We start from the raw sequence: 17,863 nt of genomic DNA, 5'->3' as shown, positions 1-17,863 counted from the left end.
GGAAAGTTGCGCGTAACCATGCTATCCTTCCACGATGCGGATGGATCGCGCGAGCCTGCTTCCGCTATGCCGAAGAAAATCCTGATTGTGAATTTTGGTCAGGAGCTTGTTTTGTCCGCTTTCTCCCCGCGATACGGATGAAAAGCATGATTGTGCAATTTGATCAGAGATAGAATTCCTTTGATTTTGTTCCGCGATGCGGATGGATAGCCAATTTTTCAATTCGTCACTTCTTCTCTACTGTTTCTGCTTCTCAGTCGCCACGATCAGATGCCAAAGCTTCCAAAAAGCCCACCAAATTGCCCATTTCTCCTCCAAATGGTTGCGTTGCACCTATTCACAAAACATTACAACATAAGCCCGGATACTACGATTTTGTCTTCAAGAAAGCAAGTAAAGTACTAAGTTTTAGAGGGAAAGCGACACGAAACTATAGATATTTGTGCCAAATATCATTGGTCGATTGTTATCATCAATTAACTATTTCTTTTTGTACAAGGAACTTATAATGAATCCACTGATTTATACTTGCTTTTATTGGACCTGGAATTGATCAATGGACTGTTGCAGGTTAAGCTGTGGAGGGTATCGTGAGAGAACTTGAGGCAGAGGGAAAAATATGAGGTACTCTATTACTTAGTCTAGTTTTATGGAAGCTTTAACAATTTATGAACTGATTGTAGTATTACTTTTATTTTCGAAGACTTTTGTTTAATCTTAGCTTAGAAATATGAAAATAAATATATTTTCTATATTTTACTATCTTCGACTTATTGTCATTTGCTTTTTCAAATTCTATTATGATTTCCTCTTAAGTAATTGTTATTTGAGAAAAGAACCTACACGGCGGGCTTCTTTGTGGATGATGAATTAGTATACTGACTCACTTCTATCATTTCCATTTATAGTCCAAGGAAAACTCTTTTAAGAAGTGTTAACGGTCCAATAACCAATAAAAAAGCTAGTCATTAGTTCATAATATATAACTAATTAACTCGAATATCTTTAAATTTTTTGACCCAATTTCAAAAATAAAAAATAAAAAGAGGGGTGAGATGCCATAAAAAGAACTCCACTCGAATTTTTAGCTATTTATAAGATGATATTACATGAAAAACGCAATCGATTCTTTCATTTCTGTGGGCCGTTGGCCGTATGTCAAAATTTCAGGACTTTAATACCGGTAATTTTAACACTAAATTTAAGTGTTAGTGCTTGGTGTTTTTTCTTTACAAGGGAGTGTGTGCAAGTTGTTTATTTCAAGCATAGGCTAAACCAATAAGTTGTTTCCTTTTCCATAATAACTAGAAAAGAGAGGTGCATGTTTTCGTGTATTACTTCTGAATAAATTCAGAAATTATATGTAAGAACCATAGCATTTAGCGATCCATTGGTAAATCAATTTTCTTCTCTATTAATCAATAATGTAGAACTATTAACATAGCTAAAATGAATGATTTGAAATTTTGATAACGGGTTTTCAAACGAGCCTTACGATGAGCTTTAGAAACTCTAGACTGAATAGTTGTTTTGAAATATTTACATATCATTAGTGTCAATATTGGCATGTTGGGAATAACAAAAGAAATAAATTACTGGTATCTATGTATTATTTTTTTTCTTTCATAAAAGAATTAAAGAACGAATCATGGTAAGTCCATTCGTTCTGACGAAATTAGTAATAATATTCGTAAACGTATTGTACAATAAAACTAGATAAGTAAATATATATTAACCACTAAATTCTATATCGGTCCAACATCAATTGATTTAGAATCCATCATTAAAGTTACCACCAAATGCTAAATTCATCAAAAATATCAATTGATTTAGCATTTCTTGATTTACCAACCGTTTTAGCTCCGGTTGGTAATTTAGCAACCAATTTAACCTTCTCGTTGGTAAATTTACCAACTGTTTCAATATCAGTTTGTAATTTACCAACAAATTTGATCTCAGGTGGTAGCAATATTTGACATTTGTATGTAAAATCACCAACTAAAGATGGATCGGTTGGTAAATTTTACCAATCGATTAATAACCTGTTGGTATGTTACCAACTGATTATAATATGTTAGTAATCTACAAACCATAAAATTAATTAGTTGGTAAAAATTTCCAACTGATTGAGTATTCGTTGGCAAGTTACCAACAGATAACAATCAATTGGTAATTTACCAACGCATTCCTAATTGGTTGGTAAAATTAGCAACAAAATCCTTTTGTTGGTAATTACTTAGTTAGTAATTCGTTGGTAAATTGTTAGTAAACTATATTCCCCGTTTTTCTGCCATATTTACCTACCAATATATACTCCGTTGGTAATATTACCAACGAAAGGTGTCTGTTGGTGATTTTTCAGTTGGTAATATGTTGGTAAAAAGTTGCTAGATTAGGCGCCACTTTTTCCCGCCATATTTACCAACTAAATTATTTAGTTAGTAAAATTTTAGTTGGTATTCCGTTAGAAATCTGTTGCTAAATTTTGAATAACAAATCAGTTACAAATTTGTTACTAATATACTAACGGATTTGGGTCGTTTGTAAAATCCGTTGGCAATTCAGGGTTTTCTTGTAGTGATATATATGTAGTGCAAGGGTCCATGCACCCATGGTCATGGTCTGGTTCAGGTCTACCCTTGACTGTGACTCTTGATTGGAAAGGGACCCTTTCTGCACCTGTGACAGCGAGAAGCTGGCTCACTTTCCATTCATTTAATATTAATTACAATCCTTACAAGTTACAACCATTTTGTGGGCTCGTGAATAAGGTCTGCAGAAGAAGAAGAAGGAGAGTGGAGAAGTTTCGTACACGTACTTATAATTCTCGTGTTAAAAAAAAAAGTTAGTCATTGCTTTTATATAAAGTCCTAATTATGCCACCAAGGCTGTCCCTGTTTTATCTGACCTTTGTTGGTTGTAATCAATTTTGCACCTAACATAGTTATATCAGGATACATATCTAAATTGTTTAAAGTTAGCATTATCAAGTACTCCCCTCGGTTCATTATTTCACATGAAAAATGATTGAAATATGCTACTGAACTTTTGGAAAATGACCCAGGTATGCTATCCGTTCAAGTTGGGATAGAATATGTCCTATTATAATAAGATTGATCTAAATATGGCATTATTCACTAGTACAACCGCGAAAGCTTCCAACAGGTGGCCTTTTCTTATCAGAGAAAAGACTCAAATATTTCGTTGAAATTTGTGAAATGGTCTAGATTTGCCTCTTAATTTTGCGAAATTACTAATTATTCCCATGACAGCAACATCATCTTCTTCAACACACAAAAGCTCCATATATAATGTCTCTATCCCCGAACTCAATTAACCACCCCCAAACCTCGAATCATCGACCAAATAGAACTCAAACAATGAACAATAGTGTGCACCACCAAGTTAAATTTTCGCCTTTGCTGGACACTCAATCAATTCAATATTACCAATCCTTCTTAGATCACTAATAGTGATGTAAAAGTTCCACCTCCTAATGCTAAAAAAAGCCTAAATATACAATATTTAGCTTCTAAATCATTTGTCCCAATATTATGGTGATCAAGGGTGGGGTATAGTGGTTGAGGTGCATTGATCTTACAATAGAGGTAAAATGATGGTAGAAAAAAAATGAAGTTATGAGAGTGGATTTTTGCGTGGAATTTTTGTGTGTTCATTATGTGAGTGTTGTCGAGGTGAAGTGGTGGTGCAGTAACAGTTGTTAGAGTCGAGAGAATCAATTGTTATAGTGATGATTCATTTAGAGCGATGATGAGTGGTAGTTGACAAAAATGAAATATGCATAATTTCGCAAAGTTCAGGGGCAAATCTAGACCATTTCACAAAGTTTAAGGGCAAATTTGAGTCTTTAATTTCTCTTGTAAAAAAAGGTCACGCGTTGGAAAGCTTTCGTCGTTAGTGAATAAGAGCATATTTGGACCAATTTTGTAATGATAAGGGTATATTTTACCCCAACTATTGATAAATGACATGCTTGGGCAATTTCAAAGTTCAGTGGCATATATATTTAAACCTTTTTTCCCATTTTATATGGCGGTATTAATTAGACTGTACATAACATCCGAGAAAAAAAGAAATATCTTACTACAGACCAAAAGGATTTCTAGAACTTGTAATACTAAACTTATCATGCTATTTCGATGACTATAAAAGTAGATGACTAATCTAATTACATGAAAATCCCTTTAATTTACTCTTATAATCATCTTTCAGCAGCACTAAGACTACAGTAAAATTTTGAGTTCTTTCTTTGTCCAGAATTCTCCTACCGACTTATTCGTTTAGCTATTAATCTATTTTTAATTTTTTTAATTTTTGTTGACGAACTGACGATTTTACTGAAAGGAAAGTGTTCAAAGTAAAAGGAAGAACTGAAATACGAGGAGAGGGTACATCTAAATGATGCTACCCTGAAATTGCGGAGATAGATCTAAACGATACTATCTCTAAATGGTCATTGTTTAGTTGATCAACTAAGAACACAAGGGGATTATCCCAAAATATAGATTCTCCCAATTAATCTATGCTTAGTCATTGGACTCATTGCTTTCCCCATACACTACTCTTTCTGCCCGTAAAAGCCAGCCTGAATGAATTTAGAAATCAATCATTGGAGGATAATAAATTTACCTGTTGCTGCAATAGAAACACAGTTTTTCCATTAGTCATATATAGACTATAGATAACTTAATGATGATCAAATAGCTAGACCAGCGGTAAAGGTAGGTGTACATATCAGCCAATGGGTTAGCGTGTTACTTTGCCTTCTACTCTCGAGTCCTGATTACACGTCTACAAATAACATTTCAAGGAGATGCATGCCTCTAATGATGGGAGGTCAGGCTAGTGAAAGAGGAAAAGAACAATCTTATGCGAATCAACATACCTAGGACACAAAATAATAACTCCACCAATAGATTATTCATTTTTGAGTAACTCTGGAGGAGTATTTGTTCTGGCTTCACCTTTTCTAAATTTCTTGTATTTATCTCGCACAATGTACGTACTTGCTTGATTGAATCAATTCTTGAACTTTCCCCAAAAATAAAAGGACTTATATAGAGAAAATCAAGCATTCTCTGACATGTAGTCCTTTTAATTAACGTTATTAAGTGAGTTTTCATGAATGTGTTAAAAATTACTTATATGGTCCAAATGAAGTAAATTATTGTGTCCTTCAGTTTTCACTTAAAGCGTAGTACGTACATTTTGACCAACATATATATAAGCTATGTAATTATTTGAAAAAAATTAAAAAGAACAAAATCACTAGCATATCATCTTATATTCTGCTTCTTAAGAAAAAATGATAGTAATATAATTGGTTGGCTACTTGAATTTTAGTCTTGTCGATAGGTTCAATTGTTCACCTTCTAATTAAATTCCTTCTACATTTTCTTTCCCCCGCCTTATTAAAAGAAATATTTTTTATTTTATTTTTAAAAGCAAAAATGAAAGAGACCCTTCAAATGATTCTTTTTACGGAAAAGGCTCAAATATGTCATCCAACTATCGGAAATGGCTCATTTATGTCACTCGTCAATAGTTTGGCTCATTTATGCCATCGAACTATAGGAAATGGCTCATTTATGCCATCGAACTATAGGAAATGACTCATTTATGCCACTCATAAATAGTTTGACTCATTTATGCCATCGCCCGTTATCAAAATAATTCATCCATGCCATTTTTCATTAACGCTGGTTTTATAATACCAGATATAACACGTGGCCTCCAATTAGAGGTCTATGTCATTTAATTAAACCAGTCCAATTTTAAATACCAAATTAATAAAAAATCCGACCCATACACCTTACCCACCCACAACCATAATCTAGTTGCAAGTCACGTGTCATATGGTATTGTAAAACCAGTTTTAATGAAATATGGCATGGATGAGCCATTTTGATAACAGGAGATGGCATAAATTAGTCAAACTATTGATGAGTGACATAAATGAGTCATTTGCTATAGTTCAATGGCATAAATGAGTCATTTCCTATAGTTCGATGGCATAAATGAGCCAAACTATTGACGAGTGATATAAATGAGTCATTTCTGATAGTTAGATGTCATATTTGAGCCTTTTTCGTTCTTTTTATGAACCCAAAAAGTGCCGCAAATATCAGTTTTTGTTATGTCAAATCTTCTGAATTGTAGCATGTCTACTAGCTTAAGATTTTCTCTAATGCCAAGCCTAGACTTCATTACAGTCCATTCTATATGCAAAATTTTACATGAGTTTGGACTTCTCTAACATAAAGTGAACTAGTCATAAATGATAAGCACCCAAACAAAGGTCCGCTGCAATTACTGCTCCTACACATATTTGTTTTCTATTGTATATATACAACACACACAAACCACTCAAAGTTCATTCGTGTCATCTCTTTAATTTGTCTTAATGGTCTTTCTAAGATTGGAGACCAAAATGAGATGTTCTTGTATGTGTTTTCGATATTCTCCATTCCTTATTCTTTTCATCATCATTACTAACATCAGTGCTCAAACTCGATCATTAACAAAAAAGAACCTGCTAATTAGGCCTTTCAATAACACCATTTCAGCTTTCTTTGTGTTTGGAGACTCCACAGTTGACTCTGGCAACAACAACTTCATAAGCACTGTTACTAAGTGCAATTTTCCTCCTTATGGAAGGGACTTTGTGAACCACATCCCCACTGGACGGTTCACCAATGGCCGCCTCGTCACTGATTTCACGGGTACTTTCTAACTGCTCCTCCTGTCCCAATTTACGTGATACTATTAATTGGACATAAAATTTAAGAAATAAATAAAAACTATTGAAACTTGTAGTCTAACACAAGCCATCAATTATTACTCCCTCTGTCCCAATTTTTGTGACATTTTTCGCTTTTCAAGAGTCAATTTGACTAAACTTTAAAGCTAAATTAGATTAGATTAACTCAATATTTAAGATTAAAATTTATATATGTAAAAACTACATGAAAAATACTATAAGTTGCAACTTTTCTCATATCAATTTGGTAAAAAAGTACCTCTTAAAATGTTAGTCAAATTCATGCAAAACGGTTGGTTTTCACGTTGTGTATAAGTGTGTTTTTTTCTGACAAAATAAAAGGAAAAGATAAACAAACATGTACATTTATTTCTTTGCTTTTGTCTTTCATAACTGTGTTGATGTTGTGTTTTTTGGAACAGCATCTTATATAGGAGTGAAAGAATTCGTGCCACCATATTTGGATCCAGCACTTAGCTTGGAGGAGCTGATGACTGGCGTTAGTTTCGCCTCTGGTGGCTCTGGTCTCGACCCTCTCACAGCTCAAATAAGTGTCTCTTTCTCTCTCACTTCAATCATTTGTTCATTGTGTTAATCAAGTTTGTTTCAACTAAATTGCATAGATTAATCGTATCCAGAGTTCTACACTATCATTATATTTTAATTCAAAATAAGTGTACACTTATCCATTTGTACACTCCTTAAGAAAATACTAATTTCTAAAAAAAAAAAAAAAATTACCTAATCAATATAGTTTCTTGATTACATAAAAACTCACTTATCTAAATAGAGATAAATTTAGAAGAAAATAATTAATTTCTTTTTTATTATGTAAGTGAACACTTATTTTGAACTAAAATAAATTAAAATACTAAGTGAACACTTATTTTGAAGAGGAGTGAGTACTTTCGATGACATCTGATAGTTACAAAAGTTGATCTATAAAAGTTAAAACTTATTCAAGGTTAGTACTCCCATGATCAGCTTTAAATTTATAATAGGGTGTAATCTGCACGTAATCAACATTCTGCATAATATACTAAGACATATTAAGTGCAACATACACCACACATGCATGGGATTTGATTAGGCTTGGGCTTGCGGCATGCTAGCTGACTTTTCTTTTTAAGCAAATTGCTCTACTATACTCCCTCCGTCCATTTTTACTTGTCCGGTATACTAAAAATCGATGTCTATTTTTACTTATTCAGTTTAAAAAATCAAGAGATAATTTACCATTTCGTACCTATTTTACACTTATTATTAATTATTGAGTTGCAAACTTCAAGAAACTGTTAGTGATTGCACAACTTTTATAATATGTTTTATTAATTACAATCATTAGATGACTTAAAATAGTAAAATTGTCATTCTATTACTAGCTCCTTAAAGGGTGTCAACTGTCAAGTGATCAATACAGGATAATTAAAAATGAACGGGGAGATAGTAAATTAAGTATAGCTTTATTGTAAGGTCTATTAATTGCATCAAGAAAATTAAATGAAAAAGATCAGATTTATGCAAGACCTTGCTTTTAACATTAACTTTTCCAGCCGTTACAATTTTTATTGTAAACTTAAGCAGTTAAGCTGTTCATTTTCGAAGAAGCGGTGTGACATTGATAAGATTGTATATACATACACCCTCAGCTTCATATTACATGATATTTTTAGTTTGGACACATCCGTTAAGAAATTCACTCATTTCTAGAAAGTAAAAGCTAATTATACTAAATTACCCTTAGTTAATATGGTTATGTAAACATTCACTTATTTTAAAAAACTCAATTAATACTCTCTCCGGATCAAAAAAGTGTCTACTTAGCCTTTTTTTCTTGGGTCAAAAAAAGTGTCCATTTAGTAAATCAAGAAACAATTAACCTTATCTTTGCAAATTGGCCCCTATTAAGTGTTATGTGATCAAATCTCAATGCCTATTTAATTAGGGGTAGTTTAGTCAATTTACATATTTTTTTCTTGAAGTGAGTTGTTTCTTAAGGGGTGTGCAAATTGCTAAGTGGACTCTTTTTTTTATCAAGATGGAGTACCTTCTTGATAATATCTAAAAAATCATTCATTTTGGACTTAATATAAAATCTAAAAACATCATTTATAAATATATATGGACCGGCGCATAGATTTTTGGAGAAATTTGTAATTACCTACATTAAATTCCATCAATGAGAAAAATGGTCCGCGAAAAAATATTACTCCGAAAGACAAAAAAAAAAAAAAAACCCTTCTATTTGTACAGAAATTTATTGACAATTAATTTGGTGATTTGATATTTGTCAGGGCGTAATTCCACTGGAAGAGCAGCTAGAATATTTTAAAGAATACAAAATGAGGCTTGAAAATGAGATTGGAGAGGAAAGAACAAAATTGCTAATAAGCAAAGCAGCATTCTTGATAAGTGCTGGCACAAATGACTTTGTTATTAGTTATTTTAATACTCAATTTCGAAAACGGTTCTACACTGTCTCTGGCTACCAGCAGTTCATGCTGCAACAAATGCAACAGTTTCTTCAGGTAAAGTCTCTTTCAACTAATAATTTAAAAGTTAACTGTAAATCAATATGTATAAAAGCATTAATTTATCATAACCTGATAAAAATGGTAACTATTATAGAGATTGGACTATATTGATAATGTATTCTTACACGTCAACATATTGTGATTTCAGTCTAATTTGAAAAGCATTACACGTACATTATGAAAATCACTACTAGACACTAGTCTAGGTATCAAAAAGGAAATAACTAAAATGCTGATCACTTGGAGTTGAATAGAAAGTGTTGAAACTTGGAGTTGAATAGAAAGTGTTGATGAATAGGATTTATGAAAATCACTAATAGTCTAGGTTTCAACACTTTTGATGGTAATAATCAAGAAGCTAAGTGTAAATATTTTTTGCGATATTTATGCTATATGTAACTGTCTTTTATGTGAAGTAAATGATTGACTGTGTAAATATATTTTATACTACTTCCTCGAAGGACTTAAACTCAAATGTTTTAATGGTGGTAATTAACGAAGGATGGTAGGGATATGTTTGTTGTGTAACTGCCGGGAGTAAAAGCAACAAAAGAGAAGTTAGGTGTGCATCTTAATGGTAACAACAAATATATGACCCAAAAAATGAATGATTTAAAATGCACGTTTCAACTTAGACCATTATAGTCGCCTGCGTGTTTCTTTTTCCCAAATAGGACCACCAAGGATGATCCCAGACATGCAGACAAGCCATAAAAGTTATAAGTACCATTTTTGGTCGAAGGACGCTTTCCTTATATGTGGCACTTTTATTTATCTTCTCTAGATTTTATTACATCAATTTGTGATGAAGTATCATATCGTTATGTTACCAGACTTGGTGTGTAATATAAGTTAGCTAATCAAATTCAAAAGCTTAAAAAGAAAAGAGGAAAGCAAAATAACAATTTTTTTTTGACATTTCTTGGTAGCTTTTATAAGTAGGGTTGTGAAATGGACGAGTTGGGTAGAATCCGGCTGGTTAATAAAGGCTTGCCTAGTTTGAAATAGATTGAGTCAAAATGGGCTAAATAATGGTCTACATCATTACGCAATCCGCCCAACTTTTACCATGTTGTAATTGTTTGTTTGTTTTCTTATTGTTTGTTCAATTGCCTAATAAAACTAATAATAAAACTTTTTTCTTTATTATGGTTATACACAACGTATAAAACAAAACAAAACAAAAGTTTCTTTTTTAAATATTTTACAAGGTTTCTCATGGATCAATTTCGATTACATATTTAATCCAACTCAGCCCAACTTATATATGGATTAAATTGAGCGGGTCAAAATGAATTATATTAATAAATGAGGGATTACTGCCCAAATTTGAGCAGATTGGACACATCATGTTTTCATGTGTTTATTTTTCCACCCTAGGTATGAGTTTCCATTTGAATGGTATGAATTTACAAAGTGTTTAACATGCTACTTCTGATTTGATTAAAAATATTTTCAATGTTAATTGATTTAGGATTTAATCGGTGAGGGAGCTCGACTCGTCGGAATTGTAGGGTTACCGCCAATCGGGTGCTTACCGGTGGTCATCACCACGAACACGGCCAGCAACCCATTGCAACCCCGTCAATGTATTGATTCATACTCCGCCGTGGGAAAAGAGTATAATTTTCTTCTCCAAAATATGTTAAAGAATATGAATATTCATGGCACACAATTAGTGTATGGTGATATATACAATCCTTTATATGACATGGTACAAAATCCCAACAAGTATGGTGAGTGACAAAAACTTCTCTTTTGTTAAGTCCATTTTGTTAGGTCCATTCTTTGCTTGTTCTGATTAATTAAAAATGTACCTACCAATTCTTTTTATAGGTTTTGATGATGTCTACACTGGCTGTTGTGGAACTGGGCTTTTCGAGCTTGCACTTTTGTGCAATCCAAATTCAATTGTTTGCGGTAATGCTTCGGAGTTTATTTTTTGGGACGCAGTGCATCCAACTCAAGCTACTTATTATAATTTGTTCAAGTCCTTGCGTCCCACCATTGATTCTATCCTCAAGCAATAAAAAGTTATTTGGTTGGCGGGAATAAGATGTGCTTGGTGATTTGGAAATTGTGTAAGAAATATATTACATATATCATGATTAGATCATTATGGAGGTGGTAGATGATGACTTGTGGACTTGTGGTTGTGGTTTCTTCTTTTTTACTACTAATTGGAAATACTTTTTAATGTTTGGGTCTACTAAGAACAAAAGTAATTATTTTTCAATTTTAAAAACTAAAAACTGACTATTTGTGAATTTTACCGGGCAATTTGCATGATTGTCCTTCATTGGGGGTGATTCTTAATTTTTGTCCTCCCCCTAAAATACCTTGAGGTTCTGGTTTTGAATCCCGGCTTAGTCATAAAAATTATAAAAAATTCGCAACGCAAGGCTTTGCAAAAAAGTCTGCCTTATGCACAAAGGCGGATCTAGGATTTGAAGGTGACAGGTGCCATAATTTTCTTAAATGTGCATCTTGTTAGGAACGTATATTTGGGTATAGTCCATCTCTTTTTAGTTTATTCGGATCAACTTAATTGGCTTTTTTTTATTTGCAAATATGAAAATTACATCTCAAAAATCAAGAAACGAACATAATTAGCATTTTAAACAAGGAATCACACCCATTAATACCCATTAACAACAGAAGTAAAATCAACATTTTCACCAAGAGATTGCATCTCTTATGTGTATTAAAAAATGAATTTGCACAAATAAAATAACATCTTCAATAAGGGAATTACACTAATCGAAATAAGAAAAATAATAGAAAAACTCTTCAATAGGTAAATACACCCCATAAGTAAATGTAGAATTAGATAAACTACAAACTCTCAAAAATAAATCATAAATTTCATTTTTTTAAGCAGTGCTTACGAAATTTCCATCACAATTTAAGTAGTAAAGTGATTTAAGTTGAATTTAACAATTATCGAATAGCATAATTTTTTATAATACACTCCCTCTGTCCGTTTTTGTTTGTCCATTATACTAAAAATATATGTCCACTTTTACGTGTAAGTTATATAGTTTGAAAAACCAAGACATAATTTACCATTTTATACCTATTTTACCCTTATTATTAAGTACTCCAATTCATTTCTCATTTTATTTATTGCTTATTAAGAGTGTCCCAAGTCAAATATAGACAAGTAAACATGGATGGAGGGACTAATAAACAAAAGAAATTATATAAAAAAAAATTGAATTTTGATCTCAATCCAAAATTTTCATTAAGACACAATTTTTCGATTTAAATACTCACAGATTTGAGATTAAGAGAAATGCTTAATTTAAGGGTTTTTGAAGTTTCTATTTGTGTGTTCTCGCTAAAGTTCACAGATAAAATATTAGAAAATAGGAAAGACAATATAAATAATAAAAAGATAAATAGAAAATTGGGAGAGTCAAAAAGAGAATTACTGGTACAAAGGAAGTAAAAAGGCACAAAGAAAAATGGGAGTCGGAAAATGTTCAAGGTAGATTCAAACTTGTGTCCACCAGCCGTGGCACCTTTGTCTAATTTACAACTGGGGGTAGCAGGATCAAATATTTAACCTAATTTAAGCAAATTACAGCATAACTATATAAAAATTTTATTAATCTAGGGAGTGTTATGCCACCCCCACCCTAAAGCGTGGATCCGCCCCTGCTTATGCAGCAGACTTTTAGTTATGCCTTAAGGCACAGTCTGCGGCATAAGGCAGACTTTTTGCAAAGTCTTATCTTGCGAGTTTTTTTTTTTTTTTACTTAGCGAGGGTTCGAATCCAGAACTTCAGGATATTTTCGGCCACTTTTTTAAGCGAATGGTAAAAATTAAAGACCAACCATTTGAGAGACAAAAATTAAAGACCAGCCCAATGAATTTTACCAGTAATGCATATGATTTTCAATCTGGTTCAAATTGCCCAACGTGAGGAAGCCCACTCTGAAAGAAGCCCGCGTCTAATTATTGAATGATTTGATTTCTACTTCTGCTGTATAATTTTTCACGACGATGCCCAAATTATTTGAGCACTTAATTTATGTTTCTTGAGAATTTCCAGCACATTAATCATCATAAAATTATCCAAAAACTAAAGTCATAAGGTTGACAGCCTAGGCTGGTGACCCCCATCCCACCTAAGATGGACCCAATTGGTTGAGCCTACGTGATAATGTTGGAGTATATATCATTAATCATGCATTTAGATATGATATATTCTAACAATTGTCATGATTAAAACTCTAAGAGGGAGATTATTGGGATATATACTGTTAACAATGTGTTTGGATATAGTATTTATTATAGAACAATTATTTATTCAACTTTAATAAAGAGTTAAATAGATCATGTACTAGTATGTGTGTCCTTTACTTATATAGTATATGATTTAGTGTATAGAGTTTAGCTTATACATGAAAGATAAATCATCGGTTCTTATAAGTATAAAGTTTTATGTTCACGATCTAAGATGAAAATTGGACAAAGCTATCGGTATGATTGTAGTACAACATTAACTATAATTATCTTCATTATAGGAACAGTATAGTTCCGACTTCTTGTGCTAGTACATTTTGTGTGTATTGAATGAACCAAGTAGAGATAAGTGTTTTTGTACTGAATATATAAAACAACATCTCTAACTCTGTCAAGCCCCAAAACCCACCCTAGACGTGACCGGCATCCGACGTCATGAACAACATCGGAAGAACCTAAACAACACAACAATAATACTTGAACCCGCCAGTTCAACATTCGCCTCCAACAGTTTATAATTTAAATGTAACAAATCATGAATACATGAACTAAATCAGCGGAAGTCTTTAATATCATAAAAGTAAATGAAAACGTGACAACGCCCAAGAGTTAACAAAACTCAACAACTACCCACAAGAATGTATACTATGGAGCTTCTAGGATAAAGAGGTAATAGTTTGACTCATCGGGACGCAGCCCAAAAACTAATAATAAATGAACAAAATAATAGGTGTCCCACGAATGAACGTGTGGGCTCACCAAATCAGCAGCAACAGCAAGTCCTTCCTAAGCGCCTGAAGTATCAAGAACCTGCTCTCCTCCGTTACCTAACATACCATCAAAAACAACAATGGTATGTCTGAGTACTTCGTACTCAGTGAGTGCCTTGGGGAAAATAAGTAATATAAAAATAAAATAGAATAATACATAAAGAAATCAGTTCTGAAAAGATAGTATAAAAACTGTCATTCCACTTTATGATTCTTAATATCATTTGTTGAACAGTTTATAAAGCCATTCCAAAATCCCGGTTTCAATTATGCTTTAAATCGATCAGGCATAAATATCAGTTCCATAATAAAGATGGATATCACAATCGCCCATATAGGCCCAACTCAATATCAACAACATTGCATAATACACCGGAATATGGATTCACGGTGGCTACTCTTCCTCCCGAATAGCAACGCACACTGCGCAATTCACCGGAGTATGGATTCACGGTGGCTACTCTTCCTCCCGAATAGCAAGGCAATTAATACACCCCAGGTAGCGAACCCGGAAGTGGCCACTCTTCCTCCCGAATGGCAAGGCAATTAATACACTAGGATCCATAGTGGCTACTCTTCCTCCCGAATAGCAAGGCAAACACAACAACAAAGTCCATGGCATAGAAGCCGATTCACAATTTGTCTCAAAGTAGTCACACCATCAATAACATTAAAGTTCATTATGCCATATCGAAAGAATAAGTCATTCCAATCAAAGTTTTGAAAACGTATAACTTCTTTACAAAAGATTTCCATGTCATAATTCATCAATGAGAATGTCATCACCAACTCTTAACCATCATTATTAAGCATCTCTCATAGATGAAAACATTCATAATATCTTATACATATATAGGGTTTGTTACAATCTAGGTTTAATGTGGATTTGTCCCCTCACACACATTAACCACCATTTAGACATGAATTAGAGTCCAAGAAACATGAAAAGATTACTCTTACTTTCATTCATTAAAGAATCTTGAATAAAATTTATACTTCCAACAATAGTTTCAAAAGTTACTTTCATTCAAAATAAGTTTTTAAAAGAGAGACATACCTTAATTTGTTAAACAAGGTTTAACAAATCACTTTTCTAATGAAGAACACCCAAACCCTAGCTTGAATCACTTTGGAAAGCATTATGTTGCAAACCCTAGGTTTTGATCACAAAAATCATGTTAAGAATCATGGGTTTGATGTTAGAATGATTTAGTAATGTTAAGGATGCCCTTACCTTTGATTTGAAGACTTGGGGGAATGATTTTCGTCCTTAGGGTTGTTTAGGAAGTGGAGGAATAAACAAAACAAGGGTCTTATTTATATTTTTCTGCTGAAAACGGGCCAAAGGACGCCTCTGAAGGACGGACCGTCCTTCGTGTTACGGACCGTCCTTTGGACCATCCCTTAGTGGAAATTTCCAGAGAGTTTCTGGAAATTTTTGAGACGTTACGGTTCATGTTACGGCCCGTAACACGTGTTACGGCCCGTAACACGTGTTACGGTCCGTAACGTCTCACCGTAACACAGGCAAAATTTCCAGCGAAGACAGGCTTCAGTAAAACGGGCATAACTTTTTGTACGTAGCTTTGTTTGGGCTGGACGACCTACCGTTGGAAAGCTATTTCAAAGATCTACAACTTTCATCAAGGAAGTTTTTCCAAATTCGCAACACATTTTCATGAAAATCTCCCAGAAGACAGAACTACCAAAACTTAGGCGAATTTAAGAGCCCTTAAGAACTTCACTAGTTGGTTTGACTTCAAAACGACCATCCTCCACCCGAATTCATCAAGAATGGATTCATATAGATAAAATATCATCTTAACACTAGATTTTTACATATTCACACTAGTTCAAGTTTACGGGGTGTTACAAACTCATTAAATATACTTATACTCTTAATCTTGATATGATTATTATGATCAATGTGATTTGTTCATTATTTTGATTTATTAAAAGGTGCGACTCAATTGAGAGCCAATATATTCTTGATAAATTGGATAATGGCAAAATACATTTGTGAAATATTAATTAGTTGATAGAATCCATGTCTCGACTTTGAGATTGATGCGATACCTTTTTATGAATGCTTATATGTCTCATGTGAAAATCCTGCAGGTGAATTTTGTATCCGTTACATGATATAAGTTAAGCAGAAATAAAAAGGATTCAATTAGTCAATGCGTTAAATTGTCAATAATTTAATTTAATTGATTGACATATGTAATCTTAACATTGATAGTTAAATAAGTTTTAATGTATGATTTCGAAATTAAACTGAGGAGTGCAGTTACAATTTTTTAGTAGAATAAATTGTAATTTATTGTGATAGGATTAATTATCCCGTATTCCGAATTAGTATCACAATAGGAAACCTTATTATTAAATCTGTGGTCCCTACTATGCCTGAATAATCTAGAACAAGAAAATAATATTCTTGGTGGGCAAGGAAAAGCCACACGTTTTTTACTAGGGTTTTACATCCTAAATGTAGGGGTGGGCATGGTACGGTATTTGAGACTTCGGTACGGTAATTTCGATTTTCGGTTTCTAAAAATATTATACCATTATTGTACCAAATTAATTCGGTATGGTTCGGTATTTTAAAGTTCGGTTTCGGTATTTTATGGTACAGTAAATCGGTACCATAGTTTGTCCGACTTTGACTTATATATACTCATATCGTGGAGAATTATGACTTCCACTACTTAAGAAACGTCTCAATTATTATGTGCTAAACACCTTACACATGTAAAAATATTCAAAGGAAAGTACAAGTGGTCCCCTTCGTAAATCAATTACACAAAAAAGGCATTTAAGTCAAGATAGAGTAGTCAAAGTTTCAACGTTTAAACAATTAGTTTTCTAATAATGCTAGTTTATATATTCGTTAGTATTATAATACTAAGATATATGAATTGTATATGTAATTATATATTTCGCTATGGTATTCGGTATTTCGGTATTTTCTTTATGAATATCGAATACCGTACCGAATACCAAACTTTTTAAAAATGCATGCCAAATACCGTACCAAATACCATAATACCGAAACTGCGGTATAAAAAAATTTGATTCCGGTATGGCATAGTAATCAGTATTTACCATACCATGTCCACCCCTACCTAAATGTGTGTATATATACAAGGCTTTTCAGCCCTAAGTGATACACTTTTCTTAGCCGCAATACTCGCCCCTCGGGTATTCTAGTTCATAGAATATTTAGGATACATAGTCGAAGATTGCGGAATTGGTGTGCAGTGCTGCTGCGGAAATCTCATGCTTGAAGGATAGATTCGTGGTCGCAGTCACGTTTCAAGAGATAAGTGACGATTTTATGTTTGATTAAGATCTGTGATTATGTGTTGTCTATATTTAAGGCAAATTCGATTCTAGTTATTTGCTTTTGCTTTTTATGCCTGTATTCCATTTGTTGTAGCGGGCCCTAAGTCTGCCCCCGCCCCCTATTTTAGAAAGAACAACTAAAGTCATCAATACTAACTTTAATTTTAAGCGAAAAGAACAC

At 33.1% G+C, this 17,863-nt stretch overlaps 1 protein-coding gene across 1 annotated transcript; it reads left to right on the top strand.

Moving 5' to 3' along the window:
- The first annotated feature begins 6,222 nt into the window (after positions 1-6,222).
- Positions 6,223-11,574, top strand: LOC132624939 (GDSL esterase/lipase At5g45960). The gene is made up of 5 exons (XM_060339705.1): positions 6,223-6,743; positions 7,204-7,334; positions 9,076-9,309; positions 10,790-11,051; positions 11,152-11,574. Exons 1-5 carry the CDS (start codon positions 6,425-6,427, stop codon positions 11,343-11,345), a joined length of 1,140 nt encoding a protein of 379 aa, XP_060195688.1. The 5' UTR covers positions 6,223-6,424; the 3' UTR covers positions 11,346-11,574.
- The last annotated feature ends 6,289 nt before the right edge of the window (positions 11,575-17,863 follow it).

Source organism: Lycium barbarum, chromosome 12, assembly GCF_019175385.1.
Source record: "Lycium barbarum isolate Lr01 chromosome 12, ASM1917538v2, whole genome shotgun sequence".
NCBI classification, from domain to species: Eukaryota; Viridiplantae; Streptophyta; class Magnoliopsida; order Solanales; family Solanaceae; genus Lycium; species Lycium barbarum.
The sequence above is the reverse complement of the archived record's forward strand: the minus strand, read 5'-3'. Positions and strand labels throughout refer to the sequence as shown.